Source organism: Syngnathus acus, chromosome 19 (assembly GCF_901709675.1).
Source record: "Syngnathus acus chromosome 19, fSynAcu1.2, whole genome shotgun sequence".
Lineage (NCBI taxonomy): Eukaryota > Metazoa > Chordata > Actinopteri > Syngnathiformes > Syngnathidae > Syngnathus > Syngnathus acus.
In genome coordinates, this window is record NC_051103.1 from 5,837,750 (window position 1) to 5,858,071 (window position 20,322).

The 20,322-nt window shown below is 45.0% G+C and overlaps 3 protein-coding genes across 10 annotated transcripts; 1 reads left to right on the forward strand and 2 right to left on the reverse strand.

Annotated features, from left to right (window-relative positions):
- Positions 1–25: 25 nt before the first annotated feature.
- LOC119137875 (vesicular glutamate transporter 1-like) lies at positions 26–6,751 on the reverse strand. 2 transcript variants are annotated; one of them, XM_037277446.1, is made up of 17 exons: positions 6,604–6,751; positions 6,370–6,540; positions 6,056–6,205; positions 5,108–5,956; positions 4,882–5,030; positions 3,140–3,392; positions 2,950–3,068; positions 2,754–2,868; positions 2,568–2,655; positions 2,362–2,448; positions 2,143–2,279; positions 1,922–2,071; positions 1,695–1,827; positions 1,232–1,342; positions 1,040–1,167; positions 901–970; positions 26–721 (listed from the first exon to the last, which is right to left on the reverse strand). In XM_037277446.1, the coding sequence occupies exons 5-17, from the start codon at positions 4,941–4,943 to the stop codon at positions 453–455; spliced, it is 1,722 nt and encodes a 573-aa protein (XP_037133341.1). In that variant the 5' UTR covers positions 4,944–5,030; positions 5,108–5,956; positions 6,056–6,205; positions 6,370–6,540; positions 6,604–6,751; the 3' UTR covers positions 26–452. The 2 variants fall into 2 exon arrangements, with proteins under 2 accessions (XP_037133341.1, XP_037133340.1); XM_037277445.1 differs by having other exon boundaries at positions 6,370–6,751.
- A 62-nt stretch (positions 6,752–6,813) lies between these two features.
- Positions 6,814–15,087, reverse strand: LOC119137872 (sodium-dependent neutral amino acid transporter B(0)AT2-like). 6 transcript variants are annotated; one of them, XM_037277440.1, is made up of 14 exons: positions 14,975–15,087; positions 14,841–14,896; positions 13,258–13,310; positions 10,082–10,262; positions 9,845–10,002; positions 9,631–9,751; positions 9,387–9,562; positions 9,174–9,284; positions 8,862–9,103; positions 8,596–8,779; positions 8,320–8,521; positions 8,088–8,247; positions 7,855–8,017; positions 6,814–7,678 (listed from the first exon to the last, which is right to left on the reverse strand). In XM_037277440.1, exons 4-14 carry the CDS (start codon positions 10,260–10,262, stop codon positions 7,433–7,435), a joined length of 1,944 nt encoding a protein of 647 aa, XP_037133335.1. In that variant the 5' UTR covers positions 13,258–13,310; positions 14,841–14,896; positions 14,975–15,087; the 3' UTR covers positions 6,814–7,432. The 6 variants fall into 6 exon arrangements, with proteins under 6 accessions (XP_037133335.1, XP_037133336.1, XP_037133337.1 ...); XM_037277441.1 differs by lacking the exons at positions 14,841–14,896; positions 14,975–15,087 and adding an exon at positions 13,666–13,906; XM_037277442.1 differs by lacking the exons at positions 13,258–13,310; positions 14,841–14,896; positions 14,975–15,087 and adding an exon at positions 12,705–12,885.
- LOC119137871 (epidermal growth factor receptor kinase substrate 8-like protein 1) lies at positions 12,938–20,203 on the forward strand. 2 transcript variants are annotated; one of them, XM_037277435.1, is made up of 19 exons: positions 12,938–13,088; positions 14,430–14,488; positions 14,565–14,723; positions 14,954–15,103; positions 15,180–15,256; positions 16,334–16,446; positions 16,542–16,588; positions 16,662–16,788; positions 16,867–16,955; positions 17,030–17,104; positions 17,584–17,732; positions 18,009–18,153; positions 18,309–18,349; positions 18,428–18,533; positions 18,608–18,733; positions 18,841–18,991; positions 19,050–19,215; positions 19,359–19,491; positions 19,577–20,203. In XM_037277435.1, the coding sequence occupies exons 2-19, from the start codon at positions 14,459–14,461 to the stop codon at positions 19,661–19,663; spliced, it is 1,971 nt and encodes a 656-aa protein (XP_037133330.1). In that variant the 5' UTR covers positions 12,938–13,088; positions 14,430–14,458; the 3' UTR covers positions 19,664–20,203. The 2 variants fall into 2 exon arrangements, with proteins under 2 accessions (XP_037133330.1, XP_037133331.1); XM_037277436.1 differs by having other exon boundaries at positions 18,312–18,349.
- Positions 20,204–20,322: the final 119 nt, after the last annotated feature.

Sequence of the window (20,322 nt, forward strand, 5' to 3'; positions counted from 1 at the left end):
AAAGGAAAACAAATGAAGCGCAAAATGGTAAAACTAACTTTTAATCGTTAATAGTGCACTCAGACCTACAAATCCAAAATGTCAAACAGGTTATATGATTAAATGTCGCTATATTGGCACAAGATGTCTTAAAATTGTGCACATGGAGGCAAATCAATCCCCTTTGTTATTATTCCTCACAGCCGTTCATTGAAACAACTTGACTTTTTTTTGTATTGCTTGAGGCATAGAAATAAAACACACCTCCCGTTTGTTCAGTTAGAAACGTCTACAATAGATAAACACAGGCCTCCTAAGGCCTAAGACACGATGCAACCACACGTAAACACACATCGTACATTGACTAATGTCCAGCGTGCAGTCTGCCTCAACCACGTGGAAGAGACCATTTGAAAGTTCCGCTTGCCACCAAGTGATGTAGTTGCTGTAAACATTACCAGCACGGTTCCTCTTTATGTCAGCTCCTCATCTCCGCCGTAAAGGTAATTGTTGCTTCCGGCCGGCTGCACATACTCCTCTGTTTTGTCCCAATCCGACACCCAGCCACCTCCAGAACCCCCGTTGGGGTCGGCCCCCTGGTCGGTGGCGCCGTAGCCGCCACTCGTACGGTATAGCTCATCGGTCTCGTTGGCCAACTCGTCCTCGTCCAGGATGCCGCACTTCTCGTCGTTCAGCTCCTCCGGCTCAGCCCAGGCTTGCTTCTCTCCGGATGCAAAGAGGCCTTGGAGACACGATAAAAACAATTCCAATGGGAAACAAAATCCTTCGAGAATCTGACCGAGGGGCAACAAAATTAAAGTGAAGATTATCAGCGCCAAAATTGAACCCCTGACTTATTTTTTAAGTATCTGTACTTTAGAATGTGACGATTGGAAGAAACAAGGTGTCGCAGGCACATACCATAAAATATAACGCCTCCGTAATGAACAAGAGAGGCGATGAGAAACACGCCTTGCCACTCTTCCCGCGTCTACAAGTAAAAAGAAAAGAGCTTGAGAAGAAATGTTAGTGCAAAGTCTGACAAATCCACGGCAATTACCTTATGTTTCGTCATGGCACCGACTATGAGCGGGCAAACCATACCGGACAGCGTGCCCACCCCATTGGAGATGCCCATGAGGATGCTGGCATAGCGCGGAGCAATGTCCAAGTGGTTGACATTGAATCCTGGACCGATTAAAAAAAAGAAATTGAATCAGTTGCTTTTATTGGAGTACTTGGATGACTTTACCTGATATTGCAAATCCTGAAAATCCCACGGCCAGAACCAAGAAGGAGATAGCCACACCCTTTGTGTGTGAGAAGCCCACCACCAGCAGCAGCGTGGCCTCCATGCCAAAGCCTGCAAGAAAAAAGAAACCTCTATATCATTGTTGACAATGACCTCAAGTTTCCTGCGCACTGAACTGTATGCACAATGCCAATGTTCTCCATTTCACCACACTATTGATTCCTTCCGCTGTTTAAAAATAACACATACCGAGTCACGGTGCTCTCAGCACACTTCCATAGAGCTAATAAACAATTGCAGTATTATTTCTGTGCTCGTGGCAAAACATTCGTCCAAAACATGGTGGACAATAAATATCCAAAGTTTTGAAAGTTACAATAATGCTGACAAAAATACCTAAATAGTCCCCCGACGTTAAAAAAAAAAAAAAAAAGACAAACTACAGTTGGTTTGCTTTCCTTACCGCCACAGTTCATGAGTTTTCTGACATTGGTTGTGGTCATGATGTGGTTGCAACGCAGGTAGTCGGCGAGCTGGCCTCCGATTGGCACAATAATGGTCATGACCAGGTGGGGAAGAGCTGACACGATTCCCACCTGCATTGACCACACACATACAAAGAAATCACCAAAGGCGGCCAAAGTACTCAGACTTTGTGCTAAAGTGAATCTTTTCACATCAAGAGCTCACCTTGCTAATCTCGAAGCCAAACACCTCCTCAAAGTAGGCAGGCTGGCTGATGAGGAGCAAATAGAAGGTCCAGCTCCTGCAGAAGTTTGCCACAATGATGGCGTACACGGGCATGGATGTGAAAAAGGCCCTCCAGGGTGTGTTGAATTTCTGGAGCACAGCGGAAGCGGATCATCCGTCGGCTGACAAGCACGAGGAGAAGAACGTTACGATATACTCACCGACACCGAATGTTGAGCTGACTCGCCGATGCTCTCCTCGATGTATTTCCTCTCCTCCTCCGTGATGGTGGGATGGGCGGCGGGACTTTCATAAGACACCATGATCCAGAAGCAGTACCACATGATACCAAAGGTTCCTGGCAGGCAGAAGGTCAAAAACAACAAAGTGTGGATTTGATTGGCCTTAAAAATATATATTGACACAATGGACTGGCTTACCGTAGACGTAGAAGACTGAGGACCATCCTGAGTACTGGACCAGGATTCCAGCCAATGGCATAGCAATCACGGCACCCGCATAAGAACCTTCAAATAGAACATTGGTGAATCAGTCCAAATACACGTCCTTAACACAAATGACTACTTTCCAATTGGCCGAGGCTTGGGCGCCATCTTATCTAACCAGAACAATGAATGAGGTGTACCACAAAAGGCTGTCGTAGCCAGGCGACTTCTTTCGAGTGGAGGCGCCCATTTGGCCCAAATGCCGTGACAGGCAGGGTAGGACACCCCCTGGAGGACGACAAGGAAAGACAGATTTAGTATGACTATGGTGATAGATGGCAAGATTGGTTGACTGCCAGTCAACGGGTAGAAAAAGAGCCCGTCACCTCCACAAGGCCTTGAAACACCCTGACAATGATGACGCAGCCAAAGTGCATGCGAGCTGCCGATGGGATGAGCATGTTGAGGAAAGAAGTGGCCACAATGGCAAATCCAAACACCCTGAAAAGGAAAGCGGGGAGGAAGGAAGAAGAAAAGCTAGCAAGACAAAGTCCTTCAGAGAAATGCCGTCGCGGGGCTGACCTGTTAGCGGCAAACTTTTGACAGATGAACCCTCCGGGAATTTGCGTCACGATGTAACCCCAGAAGAAGGAACCGTGGATCATTCCGACCGTCTCCGGATCCCAATCGAACTGCGCTTTCTGTAAAGACACAGGGGTTACTTACAAGGCCGCCGCATAGTGTTAAGATGGCATCTCCTGGCTCTGCTTACCACGATGATCTCCTTGTCGTCCCTGTAGACGGTGTGGCTGTTGACCATGCTGACGATGGCCACGCCCAGGTTGCAGCGGATGCCGAAGGAGATGCAGAAGCCGATGCCGGAGAGGATGGCGATGATGTAGCGGCGGGGCAGGCCGAAGCACGTGCAGTCCACCACCGGCAGCTCCTTCTCCTCCACCAGCTCCGGCCGACCCTCGGCCGACAGCTCGATGGTCTCGCCATTCTCCTGCTTCTTCTCCAGAGCCCTGTGAGCAAAAAAGTATATTTAATCAAATGTCCTTGTTGAAAGCAGTGACATGCAAAGCACAAAGCCAAGAGGTTCAAACGTGAGCTCTTTGAGTTCTTGCAGTCAAGTATTAATAGATTCTCTCAAGTATGAATTATTAATATCTCTGAAAGCCTTGGACTATTTTTGTCTTTTTTTTTTCCTCCATCTTGACTATTTTCTTCCCCAACGTCGCTGACACACACACACAGCTTTACAACATCCAGCTGTTTATTTCATATGTACAATGTTGTTGTTGTTTTTTTCCACTATGGCGCTTTGGCTTTACCATGAATTAAAGACAATCCGCTGTAATCCTTGCAGGTTACTTTACCTGAGCTTGTTGCTCTCCTATGAGGACACGCTTTGGAGGCTTGTCACACGCTTGCAAAAATGATACAATACTGTATTTGTGATTTATTTAAAAAAAAAAATTTGACGAGTCAAGGAACTTTCTTCCCTCAGTCCTAATCATTAGATTTTTGTGTGTGTAATTCATAATGTTTGCAAGCTACTTAAAAAAAAAAAAATAGGGGTTATTTAAGTTAATGATTCAAAACTGTGTTTAATAAAAGAGGAAGTTGAGATTCTAAACTTGTGAAAGTGTGAGTACTTTGTATAATGAGGCCTACGTTGACTTAAGACCCGGCCTGCTTCCTTCATCCGGGTGTGGCGTGCAGCTGGGAGCGCGTTACGCACGAAAGCGAGAGCGGCGGCACGTGGACCGCAGGACCAAGTGTCCACTGACCTAATCTCGAGGCCTGCTAGGGGAAGGGCTTAGGTACACCGTGACGAGTTATACCGGGGCGGGGCAAGGTGTACGGGCCCCGCGGGGGGATTTACGTGGCTCGACAGCTTGGAGAAGAGAGAGGCTATTTCTGGATAGGATTTAAGTGTTTAGACACTAGATCAAATCCCGCACAGAAAGAAAGAAAAGGGAAGTCCATCAACAACTCAGCGGAAATACTCGCTCCCGCCCGCAATGGGTCGGACGGCCATGTTCCAATATTGGATCAGAAGCGGAAAAAGTACTCACACTCTGCTTAAGTAGGTGGACAGATTTTTTTTTTTTTTGGAAAAGTATCACAAGTTAGTCTCCGCTTGATCTCAAGCGCATCCTCCTGACAACAGCGGTATTGCTAATAATAGCGAGAGCGTCGGACTTGTTGTTGGTGTCCATTGCATGAGAAGGGAGGGTTGGAGCTGTCCGAACCATTTTAAATTTGATTATTGTTCGCTCCTTTAAGCGATTGCATGACTGCTAAGTCATTAATTATTGATGGCGGTTTCCCGTGTGCTATACTTGACATTGAGCGGTCCTGCAATAGAGACTCAAGAAAACATGATCTCACTTTCCCTGTGGAAATTTTGAAATATTGTCAATGTTTCTCGGCGGTTGTTTTATTGTTTATAATTAATATCAATGCGTGGACATTATGTGTGTGTATGAATAATTTTTTGGTACCTACCCATATATTTTGCCCAGAGTTTTGGCAGCCGCAGCCTTAAACCTGTCCGGCCGGATCTCCATCCTCACTCGTCCAGCCCGTGCGCGCTTCCCAACAGCTTAGTCCTGTGCTGGTGCGCACGCTTCTTGGATGCCACTAACACATCCGAACTTCAAAAAAATAAATTAAATTGGTTTAAATTTAAAAAAAAAAAAACACACACTTTGAATGCAGATGAAGCACCCACCTCTAGCTGCCTTGGAGTAAAATTGATTTCAAAAACATTGTCCAAGTGTTGTCCTCAGTTTTGTGAAGATAGAAAATCAAAAGAAATGATTACGTTCTGGGGAGGTGGGATGCCCACAGGAGGCAACTTGGGACGGAAGTCATGGCTGATGGCTGTCTCTCTCTCTCTCGCCTTCGCCTGAGTCCAGATTACCGCAGCCTAATCTCCCCGAGTGAGTGGGACCGCTAGAGTGAGTCCCAGGTATAGCTCCCCCCTCCCCGCCTCCCCCCCACACACACACGCCATGAAGCAGCGCACCATGAATGGAAGGAGCGAAAACAAATGGGAGTGAAGCGAGGAAGCACTGGGTGGGTTGGGAAGAAATATGAGAAGAATTTAAATGCAACAGCAGACATTGTGCATTGTAAATGAAAACACTTTTTGCATTGCGTAAAAAAAAAAATCCTAATACTGGGAGCAATGAATAATCATTAAAATGTGGAAATGATCATTTGCTATGGGATCTTGTTTATTTGGACTACAAATACACAAAAATGTTCACAACATGCGTTTATGTACTGATTAAGTCAACGTGCCCCCCCCCCCCCCCGCCTCCTGAGAGTATACTCGCTATTCAGATACAACTCTGCTGCAGGTCTTTGGCCGAGATGGTTCTGAGGGAGCGCGAGGAAGAACAGGAGGAGGAAGAGGCAAAGAGGGGGGGGAAAGGCATGGAGGAAGGAGGCGGGGACAGATAAGGGGGGACAGAGATGACAGAGGGCGTGTCTGAAAGGGAACCATACCCGGTTCCGCCCCGCATGTCAGCCTCACCGGCGGCTTGGAAATACATCGAAGGCGAGCCCGTCGGATCTAGACAAATTTTGTTTTTTAATAAATGACTTTTTAAAATCTACTGTCGAAATTTGAAACATGAACTGCATTTACCAGACAATATAATTTATATTGTACCTGAGTCTTCTTCAAGTTGGGTGTGTAGGTAAGGTTGTTTGCTGTAGAACTTGCTGTAGATGCAGTACACAACAGCCATGAAGGTGCACGTTCCAGCTGCCGCCACAATGAAGATGCCCACCTTGCCGTTGCCTTGGTCTACATGGGCATCTTATCAGTGGTTTGAGGGAAGGACAAGTACCGTATAAATACCTTTGTACTACGTATTTTCTGTTATTTTCCTTAGTCCTAATTTCACTCCCGACATTTGAGATGACCTAAAAAAAATTCTACTCCAAAAACCTGAAAATGCCATCTGTTCATTCTGGACTCACGTGTTAATTTTGGGTCGACATGGCCGGCCTCCTGGTTCCTAAGTGCAGCCAGGATGTGAGCCGGCGGAGGGAGTGCCGTCGAGTCCTTGTGGGTGTGGAGGCTGCAGCTCACGGCAGGCAGCAGCAGTAAAAGCGAAAAAAGGTCTGCCATGAAGATCGACTAGAGGTGCACTGACAAGCAAGCCCTTTCAATAATATATTTGGTCTAAAAGGAATGGTGAGGATTGTGCCTACCTGAGGTGGGAGCTGCTTTCGGTCGTCGTCCTATCTGACTTGGCGAGGCAAAGCACATCCAAGACAACCGAGCTCCCAAGACACAAGCATTTCCACATGGGACACACACACACGGATGGTCTCCCACACAACAAGCACACAAACAAACATGAAAATGCACATTCTAATCTCAAAATGTTCAAAACGATGCAGGTTTGGAAGAACACAAAATTGTTATAAAACAGTTCAAAGAACCACTTTAATGAGAAACATGTTTTCATAACAATGTTACATAAAAGGCATTACTCTATTTTCTGTACATCTTTGAAAATAATTCACAGGATATGTTTAAACTGTACATGGCACTTTTTTTTTTTTTTTTCCCTGGAAAAAGGCACTTGCCATTTGGCATCAATAAATCCCTTTTGTTCACAACATTCTCACCTGTACACCGAACACCTTCCAAACAATGCCAAGGCAAAACAGACGTAGAAAATATTACAAACCTACAATTCAATACGGCACACTATGCATTGGAATTTGTCTGCTGGTCTGAAAAACAAACTCTTGACCTGTGGAATGAAACTGACTTGACAGATGCCTTGAAAAATAAATACGCTTCTTAACTTGGATGTAAGAGCAAAAAATTCCTGAAAGGTCGAAGCGGACAGGTTGATCTCGCCAACGACTGAACAGCTCACATTACTTTCCGTATAGATCCTGAAATTTAGGCTTAGAAATGTAGTACTGCAATATCAACCATTTCGTGTAATAACAATATAACATCCAAATGTTACCTTTGGGTCGGTCCTGTCGTCGTGATACAAAACACGATTGCGAATAAACGAGATCAGATTGAACCAGAATCGCGGTGCCATGGGCCGACGTCGGTCAAGTCGTTCAGGGGGGTTTCACACTTGGTGCTAACAACTCTGTACTCATTGAGTGTTACCATGCCAGAGCGAGGCTGTCTTAACTTCCTGTCCCGGTAAAGCGTGTAGAAGAAGCCGACCGGCACGGGCAGCATTGCAAAGATGATCAGCGAGGCTAAGACGGCCAGAGCCCAGCCTGGGTAGGGCACGGCAATCTCGGAAGTCTGGGAAATGAAAAAAATAAACGGCAAAGGCTTTAACTCATATTTAGTAAGCCTCATTCTGTAACCCCAATGGCTAGGATAATTTGGAAGCTTTTGGAGAACATAGACGAGAATCCTTACCAGCCATGATTGTTTGACCTAATTAATATCAAGAGGAAATCAGTGATGCTGCGTACCGTCTCTTTATTCCACACCATGTAAGTTGGCGTTTTGATGAACATGCGAATGCATGTGGCCGCCAGCAGTGTCAACATGGCCAGCTGACAAATGTACTTCCACAGATACTTGTAGACCACAGAGGGACGCCAACCCAGCATTTCCTCGATGTCGTCCAAAAACCTTTGAAGAAAGGGGAGAAAGAAAAATAGACACTGAGACGTGAAGATGACTTTTGCCGCATTTTCCTCACCTGTCCGCTCCGTACAGCCAAGACACGGTGAAATTCTCAAACACCACCACGATGATGAGCGGCAAGGTGGCCGAGTAATCGTCAAACATCATGACAAAGTAGTTCCCGCAACGCTGAGTGAAGAGCAGGCCGATCAGGAAGCCGACGAGGCAGCTCAAAACTAAACGGGAAACGGTCAAGAAGATATCAATGTGCGTTTCCGACGACGGGAGGAGGCGAAGCGCGACTTCACCTGTGAGTTTGGTCTTGTTGTTTGCCAGAGTCTTGAAGCGGTCGGTGAGCGGCGCCAGGATGCCTTCCATGGTGCCGAACATGGTGCTGAGGCCCAAGTTGAGCAGCATGAGGAAGAAGAGCGCAGACCAGAAGGGGCTGCCGGGCAACAGCGACATGGCCTCTGTGAAGACGATGAAAACCAGGCCAGTCCCCTGCACCCCCTGAAAAAACACATTGGACGTTTTATGCGTGCGAGTAAAAAACCAATCATGGCAATTAAGTTCAAAAACGGCACCTTCTCCATCTCCTTTTCCGGGTTACAGTCAGTTAAGTTGCCCGGGATGTGGCTTCCGTGTTGTTTGAACCAGTCGCGGTACGCAACCAGGCCCAAAGAGCTGAGGTCCGAGTGGTTGAAGCTTGGCAACATGTTTTGGTCCACGAGTCCGTTTTGGACCTGCGCCAACAGCAGCTTCAGGTTACTGAGGAAAGACAAAAATAAACAAACTGAACCAAAAATGTAAACACAGCACTTTTATGTATTTTGATTCGACTCGAACGTACCTCACGACGCACTCCGCGGTGATCTTATTGGCACGGAAGCCGAGCACGGCAAACACCACCAGGGTGGCCAGCACCGACGTGAAGAAGTTGATGAAAGACACGGTGTAGGCGTCACGGTGGCAGTTGTTGTTTCGGGGATTGTAGGAGGAGTAAGCGATAATGGAACCGAAACCCAGGCCCAGAGCGAAGAAGACCTGCGTGGCCGCTTGCCGCCACACCTGCATGTCTCCCCAGATCGCCAACTGGAAGCCAATGACCGCATTTAGGTTACAATGTTGAACAAAAGAAATCTTTATAGAGATCTGCCGTTACCTTGGGGTAGAACATGTAGGAGATTCCATCCAAGGCCCCTTCAAGGAGAAGACCTCGCACCAGGAAGCAGAACAGCACCACGTAGGGAAAGATGGAGGAGAAGTACATCACCTAAGAAGTTTCAAAGCAACAAGATTTAGACCAACGACATCACAAAAGCACGTTGACGTGCAGAAAATTCCAGTGATTTGCTGTTATTAAGTGTTAAAGGACCTTGACGGAGGTCTTGATCCCCTTGAACATTCCCAAGCAAACTATGACCCAGGCAGCCAGAAGACAGCCCACGATGTACGGGTTGAAGGAGCCCACATCATTGATGCTGTCCGTGATGTTTAGCGCTTTACGGTACCAGAAGTAGGACGTGGTGGAGTTGGCTTTACATTCACTATCTGAAAAGACAACAAAATGATGAGGATGTTTTTCCTCAATTATCATCCGACATGAGAACTGCATGTACCTGTTGTGTTGACCTCTTCTGGACATGCCGTCCAAGGTAAAGGTGACTGAAAGGAGTTGCCAAGGTAGAAAAGGCTCCATGCCAGGATTACGTTATAGTAGAGCGCCACAAAGAAGCACACCTGAGAGAACACAATTGTTTATCCGTGGACAAATTTGGCATGAGACATTACGTTTATCCGCGTATCAACTTGGGGTGAACGTTCTGAACCGACCACACAGCTGGAGTAGCCAATTCCCACAAGCCTGGGCGAGATGGACTTCCATACTCCGATGCTTCCCTGTCTGATGGCCTGACCGGCAGCCAGCTCCAGGAAGAACAAGGGAATACCCACAAGAAGCATCATCAGCACGTAGAGCAACAAAAAAGAACCTGTGGACATACGACGACAAAACAATAAGTCAATATTTCTAAATAATAAAATGACTTTGAAAAATGTATATATGCTCACCCCCTCCATTTTGATGGCACAAATATGGAAACCTCCAGACATTGCCAAGCCCAACGCTGAATCCTACTTGGGCCAGAAAGTACTCAATTTTACTGTTCCAGCCTGCTCGGCCGTCAGGCTCGGAAGCAACTGGGTTCTCTTCTTGGAACCTGGTCTCCACCTCAGAGAGGTGTTTCTCCATCTATGAAGACAACACAAGACTCACACTTTGAAGTTTAAAAATGCAAACTCACCATAATTATCAAACATTTAGGTGGTTATTGCTGTCAAACGTTTGACAACAAAACACTGAACTATTTTAAGACAGAAAATACTTATATGCGTCCAAGTTATTCGATAAAAGTCGGTTTTAAGCGGATTGATATTTTTCCAATTAAGAATGTGACGAAGTTAAAAAATGGCTATTGTGCGACTGACGTCATTTCGCGGTATTTACTATCTAAGCATCTTACAATACAAAACAAAAACGTCAATTCCCCCGCTACGGTGATAAAATGTACTAAAACTAACCTGAGCAGTCGGTAATGTAGTTTATGTATAAGTCCAGGAGTAGAAATGTGGAAAATACTGACGATAGAAATCTTGAAGTGGACGCACGTGCGGCTAGTTTCGAGCTCGATAGAAGAGACACCGACGTCAGTGAAATAATATACTGAATAGACCGCAACAATAACAAAAAGATAAACACTGTTGAGATGAAATACTGTACAATAATGTAAACCACGAGCGTAGTACGACTACCGCATTTTTTTTCTATCCGTGCTCACCACGTGTAGACTTCGCCTGCTTGCTGCGTTCAATGGCATTTTTGGCTGTCGGCATTTTTGTTAGAATCAAGTAAAAAAAAAAAAAAAAAAGCTCGTTTACCTGAAAGTATTTGATAGTCATCCGCCTCAAAGGCTTCCAATCTCTCTGTTTTATTATACTTACAGCAATTAGTTCGACTGTACGTTGTTGAAAGCTAACACAAAGCGTACTTGCCTAGAATCCTACGCACGCTTGGGCACTGAAGGCAACACAACTCACATGAAAGTCCTCGCCCACGTGCTGCGTTCACAGATATTAGGCTTGCGAATAGAAATCGTCATAAACGGTTAAAAAAAAAAAAAAAAGAAACAATACAAGAAAACGTGATCTGTAAAGGCGTGATTTATTGTAGTTCCCCGTCCAAACGGCATTGACTTTTTAATTGCTACGTAAACCTAGTCGCAATTAAGTTACCTCAAACCGAAAGCTCAAATCTACGTGTTTTTGAAGGCAGCACAATGCACAACATCAGACTACAATTATATTACGTAAGTGGGGAAACAAATTAATTACATTAACGCAAGTATTGGAGGGGGGAATATAGAAGAACGCATGTATCAAAACAAGATCACAAAGTATTTCACATTGACAACACATTTATTTTCTACGATTCCAAAACGTCCACTTTTTTTTTTTTTTTTATTGTTATAAGTAACGTAAAGGAAAGTTCCCTGTAACATCCTTTGAAATTCGTCAGTTTTTTAAAACAATCCAATGCTTTTTGTATACTACTTTTCTCAGGGGAAATACACTAATACGTAAACTGACGCAATAATAGGCTTCTATTACCACGTCCGATCATAGGGACTCAGAAATGCTATTGAGATTATCCATATTAAAGAAACGTCCTAAAATCGATTTTCTCGACATTGGCAGGCTGCTATGTGACGCAAAAGTGAATTTCACGGAGCGCACTGTCAACAATCGTGACACACGCTGCCACGTATGCCCCTTTTAAAGTCAAAACAGCGCACAAAAACATTAAGGCATTGCAAAAAACGCACGGCATGACGTACGTGAACTGTCATGAATACTTGCAAGTATTAACAGGTCGTAAATACCTTATTCGTTGAAAGAATTTGCGGGTAAATGTCCTTAAAAACTCAAGTTGACGCTTCTTTGCTGCTACTTGAGCCAACTCCGCCTATCTCCTTCATTGGTCCATTATGGAGGCTCGTTGTAAAAAGTGACACTTACTAAACAACAACTTGCAAAGAAAAGCGCAATACAAATCCAATGTACTATAAGTTATTATTATTTCCCTCAAGACAGTAGATGGAAGAACCGAAATGGACAGCTGAGGTCATCTAGTGCACATCACACCATATTAAAGCAAACAGAATGCAAACACGCCTCCTGAAACTTTCTGTTTTGCAATGAATTAATTTGCAAAATTATAATGCAAATGTCCCTCCGGATTGTACATTCGCTACCTCGGACGTGTTTTGCTAGTCAAATACAGGTTTTACGATGGGAAATCAAAGGACAAAAAAAGTGTGCAGTGAGGGATCATCAAGCAAATTAAGGCATTTAATTTACGCTAATATGATTATTGACAGTGATATTAGAACAATTCTGCCACTAGAGGGCAGTAGTTACAATTCACATGAGTATCTTATTAATACAGTAGTAAAAACACTGGGTTGGCTTCAAAGCATATAAACAAAATTTAAGTTCTAGGATTGGTATTACTCGTACGATTCATGCAGATGTTTTACTTTTTACTACAGATAAATGTTGGCTCTCAATAGCAGTTATCAGGCAAGGATTAGAATAAAAGAATAAAGTGAACCTATAAAGGTTTAAAGTACCTTACTGTATTTTTGATGCACCCTGAAGATCCACTTGAAAACCAAATGTGCCAAAGTTTTCATGATTTGTATTTAGATCGATAAAGTTTTGCAAAACACACTTTTCATATTCTCGTCATAGCGTCATCACTTTCCTCCCTTCTATGTCGCCCCTGGCTACAACAACCGCACGTACACATGTGTCAACACAACACACAAGATGAGGAGATAATGCCAGTGAGGGCGGGCTGGGCAGGGTTGGAAATGTAAAAGTTGACACACCTCTCCTTCTGCTCAAAGCATTCAGGGGAGTGTCATACCTGCACTCGCAGCAGGGATATTTTTCATTGAATAACAAGGACGTCGTTTTTTAAGGTCCGGAATCATGCAATAGAAGTTTGTCGGCTTTGGTAAGTTTGAGGATATATTTTTGAAATAGTCAGTTAGGCATGTTATGGTTGAGTTGAACATGTACAGTAATAACATATGGTGTGTCATTGATCTATTTCTAGCCAGAGGTGCTTTGACAGTATAGCAAAGAAAAATGGAAAACCATTCATGTCATTGTTGTCTTTGTACCTTAAGTGTTTGGCGGGTGGATTAGCTGGAATCAACCATGATGACGTCCACACCTTTAAAAGCAAAGACAAGAACGTGTTAAAATTTCAAACCGGCAAAACAATGCATGAGCCGATTGGAACCATCTACGGGAGGGATAATGTGTTTTTGTCTCATCCTTTTGGTTTGGAAACACAGAAATGTGGAATCGCAAGTACAGTGTCAATATTTTGGAACTCGTATTTTTAAAACAACAGCCTTAGGGAAGCCTGCTTAGCTTAATGCTAATAAACAATATAAAATGCTACTGACATGCTAATAGTTTAGCATAAACAATTGCAGTTTTGGAAGCAATGTGGATCTTTAAACACAAACGGTGGCGCAACACATGTTGAAGGATAATATAACTTTACTCACTGACATATAGTGTTTATGCTCGGCGAAGAAGGACTATCCTACTTGCGGCTAAAAATCTGTCAGTCTGCATTACACTGCCTCCAAGTGGCCTTTACCTTTTTTGTATCAATCAAAATGGCCTCAATTTGAACACTGTGGACTTTTAGAAGTGGACTGGAAATTGAAATGAGTCCCCCAAAATATGAGCTGAGGGTCTTGGTAATTTCACAGCAATGTCTGTGAAAGTGCCCGGAGAAGAAAGTGTGAGCGATACTAATGAGTGAGCGATACCAGCAATTCTAGTGCAGTGCTGATGATCACCAAAAATAGGGTGAGTAGGAAAATACTGTGATGCCGTCGGACCGGTTGTGGCACTCACGGCGCGCGCGGAGTCAGACCTGGTGACAGAATCATTAAGAGATGCGAGAGAAGCGACTGAGGGAATGCAGTTTGCAGCATGGAGTTTTGAAGATATGAATGACGTCGGTTAATTCAATCAATTCTTTGTAGTTGTGTATTGTTATACAAAAACCACCAGTGCCAAATACAGACGGGATTTCAAAGTGGAACACGAGATGCTTTCAAGTTCAAATTTCCCCTGCAAATCCCTCAGGACATTCATTTATTTTAGTCTTTATTAACTGTTCATTGTTTTGCCACCAAATGGAAAATGTATTGATGCTTCGAAAAAGCAGCACTTTGACGCTGTTTTGTTGATACCAAGGAATTATTTTGGCTCGGAGCCCAATTAAACAGACCCTTAAATGACTCTTACGTAACAATGTTCTCATTCTTAGCCAATGACACATGAATAGAAGGACAAAGGATGACAAACATCAAACGCTATTTTGTCAAGGTAAGTCTTATCACACAACTCTCCACGTGAGATTGTGTATGGAATGACTCATTTGTCCTTTCTGATGTTTGTCCAGCACCTGATCACCTTCTCCCTCCAGAGAGGAGATGTGAAGACCGTGGAGGAGGCCCAATCTCGTCTCCTCCAGCTAGCTCGGGGCAACAAGTTGTGGAGTCAACACATGCTACTGGATCTCGGCTCTGATGCCGTTTATCTCAGAGACATTCAGACTAAGGCGGGTAGATAAAACATTCGAGTTTGGCTGGGTTATCTTACGCTAGATGTGCGAAACCGTACTTAGAAAACAAAGCCCCGCAAGTTCTAAATCGATTAAACCGAGCACGGGGCTTACCTTTAGAAGTGTTGCAGGTGGAACTTTTTTATACAGCTTCCGAAATGGCAACGAGGCTGTAAATGAGCACAACAACAAAAATGTCTCCTTAAGATTATTATTTTGGTATGCAGGAGGAACTGGAGAAGTATTACTTGGACTCCATCTTCCGCTGCGAGTCGGTTAACGGCGAGGAGCTCTTCCCGTCGGTCCTTCTCCTGGTGTGCCAAAGCCCCAATGAGAAGAAACCAGATGTTCTCTTCTTCAACTGTGAGAACATGAAGGTGCGAAGCATTAAATGGCCAGCGTGTTTTCAGCTGAGCGGCTCAGGTTTTTATTTCTAGTTTTGCATCCGCGCAGGCAGAGCAACTCTGCGACAACATCACGAAGGCCGTTTCCAAGTCGGGCCAGAGTAAGAGCAGTTCTGATTCAATCAGGTACAGTCAATGATCTTGTCTAAATGTCCTCACGAGTGTCATCATTCTCATTTTTTTCTGGTCATGAACAGCAACAATTGGATTTAAAGGTTAATTTGACTTCCCGCAAGGTGCACGCTAGCCAAGCCTGTTTGCAAGAAGAAAAAAAAAAAAACGACCATAAAAGCCATTTTTAGACCGTACCCAATGTGATTGAGAAGACTGTTGTGGTTACGCATTGTGCTTAGGGGTCAGTGAAGAGCGAGACAAAAAGAGCCCACCTCCTGCCGCCATTATGCTGACTCAAAGCGGCGCTACAGTTACCATCGGTGCGCGTGCGCCGGAGAGGGAGGGCAGTGTAAACAGCTGTAAGAGAGCAACCTGTTCTACCGGTTCGCACATAACTGGAGAAGGTGTGACAGAGACAGCTCGGCCATTGTGGAGAAAGGCACAAGTTGCAGTGGAGGGGATGACCTCGCAGTAGTTTCAGGGTGCTTGGTTTTGGATTACCCTCTGAGATATTTTCAAAAGACAAGCAGAGGGACTCGTTAACCGGGTAAGAAAGATTGACGCGGTTACTTCCGGGTAGGGAAGTCATTCAAATGAGGGAAGTGATTGCTGGTAGTTATTTGCATCCACACTGCACGCAGACGACAAAAATAGAGCTAACTATTCTTTTGCCTTTTAAATTTTAAATAACATGCGTACTTTTGAGTTGATAATAGTGACTCCCAATCACTGTCTTGTGAGGCATTGGCCCCAATGTTATAATTGATTTACTAAAAACAAAGAGCGCCTGTTAATTAATACCAGTGGCATATAAGTACAGAGCAGAAATTCCAGATAACCTGTGTATCCACCTCTTGTCATTCAGAGAACATAAAGGTCACACTGGGTTTGTACATTTGTGAGGAAACTGAGAAGACATCAGCATTATGTTAGTTAATATACTTTTTTTTTTTAATGTCACCTATGTGCTCAGTCAAGGTTGTTGTCGGAACTCTGTGTGAATATACACAAAAATCACAGAATGCCGAGTCAGCAGCCACCACGGTTGTCAAGTTTTAATGCTTACCTTCTCCCCCCCCTCCTCCGAAGGTTTTCCCACGACGACGCAGACATGATCGACCCCTACGGCATTCCGAGCCATCCGATGGCGCACGCTCCCAATGCCCCGCCAATCAACCCCCCGCCTTACCCCGGACCAAGAGGTCAGAACGGCATCTTCCTTCATACGGGTTCAGGTGATACTGGAACGGTAAAATGGAAGCGAATGAATGACATCATCTGACCTCTCTCACGGCAGCCAACGGAGGCCCAGACGTGTCCTTGCTTCGAGCCGAGCGAGAAGTGGTACGCCTCCGCCTTTTTTCAGGACTGTCTCGTCTCGGGACACACTTTGAAAGAGCCACTTTGTCTTCTCCAGGACATCCTCAATCACTGCTTCGATGACATCGAGAGTTTCATGTCCAAGCTGCAGCAGACCGCCGAGGCCGCCATCGTGCTCAACCAGAGGAAGAAGAAGAAGAAAAGCAAAAAGCAGAGCGCTGAAGGTAAAATGACTTGGATTTGCTTCATCGGTCGCTATTTTAGTATTTTTGTTTGCCACTTCTGATTATTTGTTCAAGCAGAAGATCTGCTCACGGTGAAAGCCAGGCCGCCACCCGAAGAGGAGTTTGTCGATATCTTCCAGAAATTCAAATATTGCTTCAGTCTATTGGTCTGTATTCCACCAAGTCTATTTTTTGTTTTTGTTTTCTGCTTGCTTTTTGATCGGCGTGTTCTTCTGCGTAGGCCCGTTTGAAATCAACCATAGCCAATCCTTCCTCTGAGGACCTTGTTCATCACGTATTTAAACCTCTGGATATGGTGAGTGCATCATCCTCAAACTTGACTGTACATAACATTATTATTCATTTTAATTAGTATATATATATAATTATAATTTCATTATAATACCTATAATACCTGCAAGAGAATCATCGTTTTAATTGCCGAGTATGTGAGTGAAACACACCAGCAATTTGCCTCTGGCTGTTGCTCACGTGTTAGTGCCGCAGTAGTGAACATAGGATGTGCAGACTATATACTGTTCTGCAAACTATATAAGAGATGTAAGCGAATGAGAGAATGAGCTATGGAGATGACACATTTCATGTGCTCTGCAAAAATAACAAATTGTCGTAACCTTTGCCCGACCGTGAGTCATGCTATTATTCACTAATGCTATATATTTAGCCGCTAGTGCGTAATTGTATGAAAAGAGTGTTCGTGTGTGAACCTAGCGTGGCGCTTATCAGAGCGTGCATGTGAACAGTGGTTTGTTTGTCTTATCTGGGTGTGTCCAGATGGTGAAGACGACAGGGGGGCCGGCTCTGGCGGCCTCTGTGTCCAGCCCCGCCTTGACCGGCGCTGCCGTGTCGTTGCTGCAAGAGAACCTGAACGTGGAGGAGAGGACACTGTGGACGTCCCTGGGTCCAAATTGGACGCACGCTCGGTAGGTGCAGCCTGCCGTCCGCCGTCGGAGGCTGATAAGGGCCAAAGCAGGGAGATTATTCATTTGGAGTTTGGGGATAGAAATACAGAAGTGCCTTGAGATAAGAATTTCATTACCGCAAATCTTTTCCCATTGACTGGCAAGGGTCCTTCTGGTGTGCAACCCTTGGCCAGCTGGGGGCGGTATAACACAGGCATGCAGATAAAACAAGTATCTTTCACAATACGACAACTATAAGGTGAATTTATGATACCAATTCTCTTTGTATGCCATCAGCTCGGAGCTCAGAGGGCCCATCGCTCCATACACGCCTGTGTTCCTGGACGGCTGGAAGCCCGACAAGTTCTGGGCGGACGGGCAGGTCTGGGAGGATCCGGTGGAGTCGCAGCACACACATGAAGCCCTCCGGCTCAAACAAGAGGTACAGAATGCTGCGTAAGGCTTATGTGCACTGAGTTTAGAAGAGTTTGAGATTTGATTTGTTGTGTCCTAAATACTTTATGACCTACATGGGCATTATAAGCCTTGTCACCACCATCCATCTTTACTTTCCACAACGCCATCTGTTTTTGACAGCAGGAGCAACAGCAGCTCAACAGCCACATCGGTGATGACGTGTAAGTCCACCGAGACGTGACTTGGCGATCTGCAAAATCATTTGCAAACAAATCTCATATCATAATCCCCCCTGACAGAGACACGGGAGGCTCTCCTGAGTCTGAAAAAGTCTACAGCTGCAGTTATGACTTCATCGCCAGGAACAACACTGAGCTTTCAGTGCAACAAGGGGAGACGCTTGAGGTACTTTGAACACCGGAGCAGAGCCCACCACTCAAGTTGCTCACCATCTGGCGGTTCCGTTTTCTCTTTGACAGGTGCTGGAGTCATCCAAGCGCTGGTGGAAGTGCCGCAATCGCTTCAACCAGGTGGGCTTCGTTCCCTTCAACATCCTGGAGCCAGTTACTCACGCGGAGAGTCCCGTCACTGGCAAGCCGCCCACAGTAAGGCCTTGACGTAAACACGATGTAATCGCTCCCTAGGAATTTTAGGGAATGACACTCTCATACCTGATGGGTCAGACTGTGACGTCACACCGAATATTCCTTAGATCCCCCAGGCTCCGCCCCCGCCTCCGATGGCCAAGACTTTCACCCCAGCCGCACCCAGCCAGCCCATTGCGCGCCCGAACCTCTCCGCACGTGTTCCGCAAAGTATGCCCACCTACAGCCAGCATGCTCCTGCAGCAGAGGACGATAAAGGTAGATGTCATGTTAGGGGAAACCTTTGGCGCCCGCTGATGTGCATTGTCGTTTCCAGTTATGTTGGTGAACGACGAGCTGCTACTGAGGCTGACTAACGGAAAGGCCATCAACAGCAAGCCTCTGATCATCCCTCGATCGGCAGACACCTCCCTTCCTCTCGACTACCATTCCACACCCGAGGAAGTGACGTCTTGGCTCGCTGGGAAAGGCTTCAATGAACCGTGAGTGATTTTTTTTATACTGTTCACGAAACTAGACTCAACAGTTGGTTTTGCTTTGGCGCTATCTGGTGGCCACTTAGAACCATAGCCCTGGAAAAAAACATCAGGCATGGCAGCTCACCTGAATTCTTGTGCTCCCTCAGGACGGTGACGTGTTTGGGGGTCCTGACAGGCGCTCAACTCTTCTCGCTCAGCAAGGATGAGTTGCGCGAAGTTATTCCAGATGAAGGCGCTCGGGTGTACAGCCAGATGGCGGTGCAGCGAGCACTGCTGGAGGTGACCTGGAATTTATTCCCTGCACATTATCTACGTTACTTCTTGGTCCTAATGGCATCTGTTGTTTCTCCCACCTCATCCGCAGGATGCTCGGAGGGCCACAGAGCTGGAGGCTGTCATGGAGAAGCAGAAAATGAAGGTGGATCTGAAATTGGAGAGCAGCACATTGTGAGCGGAGGCCTCACAGATGAACTTTATAGCATAGCATCATTATTACAATGATAACATATACAGTACATACCTGAAAATAGTGCTGCCAAGCTCCTGCCTGTGAAGATCACTGTGCCACATTTCTGTTTTGTATTTAACGCAAGTATATATCGCTAACTTATATAGTTCAATGTAGATTTTACCGTTAATTGACTGTAATATTGAGCAAATTAAATGCGAGACTTTATTCAAATACAATGAAAAGTACACTCTCATGACCAACACTTTGTAAGAATAACACCAGAAGCTCTTTCTGACACAACTGACAAGATTTTACTGTCTGAACCCAATCTACTCAAATTCTAGTGTTAGGAAAGCAACCCAGCATTGTTTTGGGGCACTTAAGAAATGATCAAAATGCAATAATGACTTTAATAAGATTTCATTGAGAACATTTTATTTTTTTAATGAACCCCAGAGAAACCAGATGACACCTTTGTAAACCGACGCAGCCGTTACAACCTGTTTGCATGTAATTACAAAGCAGTTTATTTCTTTTAAATGGCGTGTACAACATTTCTGCTTCACTTGCCGACACTAACTCAAATGAGCTTTCTATAAATGGTGAATGTTTGGATTTTGAAATCAGTTAACAAATGACTAACTCGCAAACATTTCCAA

What these genes read in the sequence shown, in the direction of transcription:
- LOC119137875 (XM_037277446.1), bottom strand. Translation starts at nt 4,943, where the DNA reads ATGGAGATCCGGCCGGACAGGTTTAAGGCTGCGGCTGCCAAAACTCTG. An exon ending in ACTCTGGGCAAAATATATGG is followed by an intron (nt 3,393 to 4,881) that starts GTAGGTACCAAA and finishes TTTTGCTCACAG; the next exon opens with GGCTCTGGAGAAGAAGCAGG. An exon ending in GGCTACGACAGCCTTTTGTG is followed by an intron (nt 2,449 to 2,567) that starts GTACACCTCATT and finishes TTCTATTTGAAG; the next exon opens with GTTCTTATGCGGGTGCCGTG.
- LOC119137872 (XM_037277437.1), bottom strand. Translation starts at nt 10,969, where the DNA reads ATGACTATCAAATACTTTCAG. An exon ending in AGAAGAGGTCAACACAACAG is followed by an intron (nt 9,563 to 9,630) that starts GTACATGCAGTT and finishes TTGTCTTTTCAG; the next exon opens with ATAGTGAATGTAAAGCCAAC. An exon ending in TGGCTGTACGGAGCGGACAG is followed by an intron (nt 8,018 to 8,087) that starts GTGAGGAAAATG and finishes CTTTCTTCAAAG; the next exon opens with GTTTTTGGACGACATCGAGG.
- LOC119137871 (XM_037277435.1), top strand. Translation starts at nt 14,459, where the DNA reads ATGACAAACATCAAACGCTATTTTGTCAAG. An exon ending in AGCCACATCGGTGATGACGT is followed by an intron (nt 18,350 to 18,427) that starts GTAAGTCCACCG and finishes CCCCCCTGACAG; the next exon opens with AGACACGGGAGGCTCTCCTG. An exon ending in AACAAGGGGAGACGCTTGAG is followed by an intron (nt 18,534 to 18,607) that starts GTACTTTGAACA and finishes TCTCTTTGACAG; the next exon opens with GTGCTGGAGTCATCCAAGCG.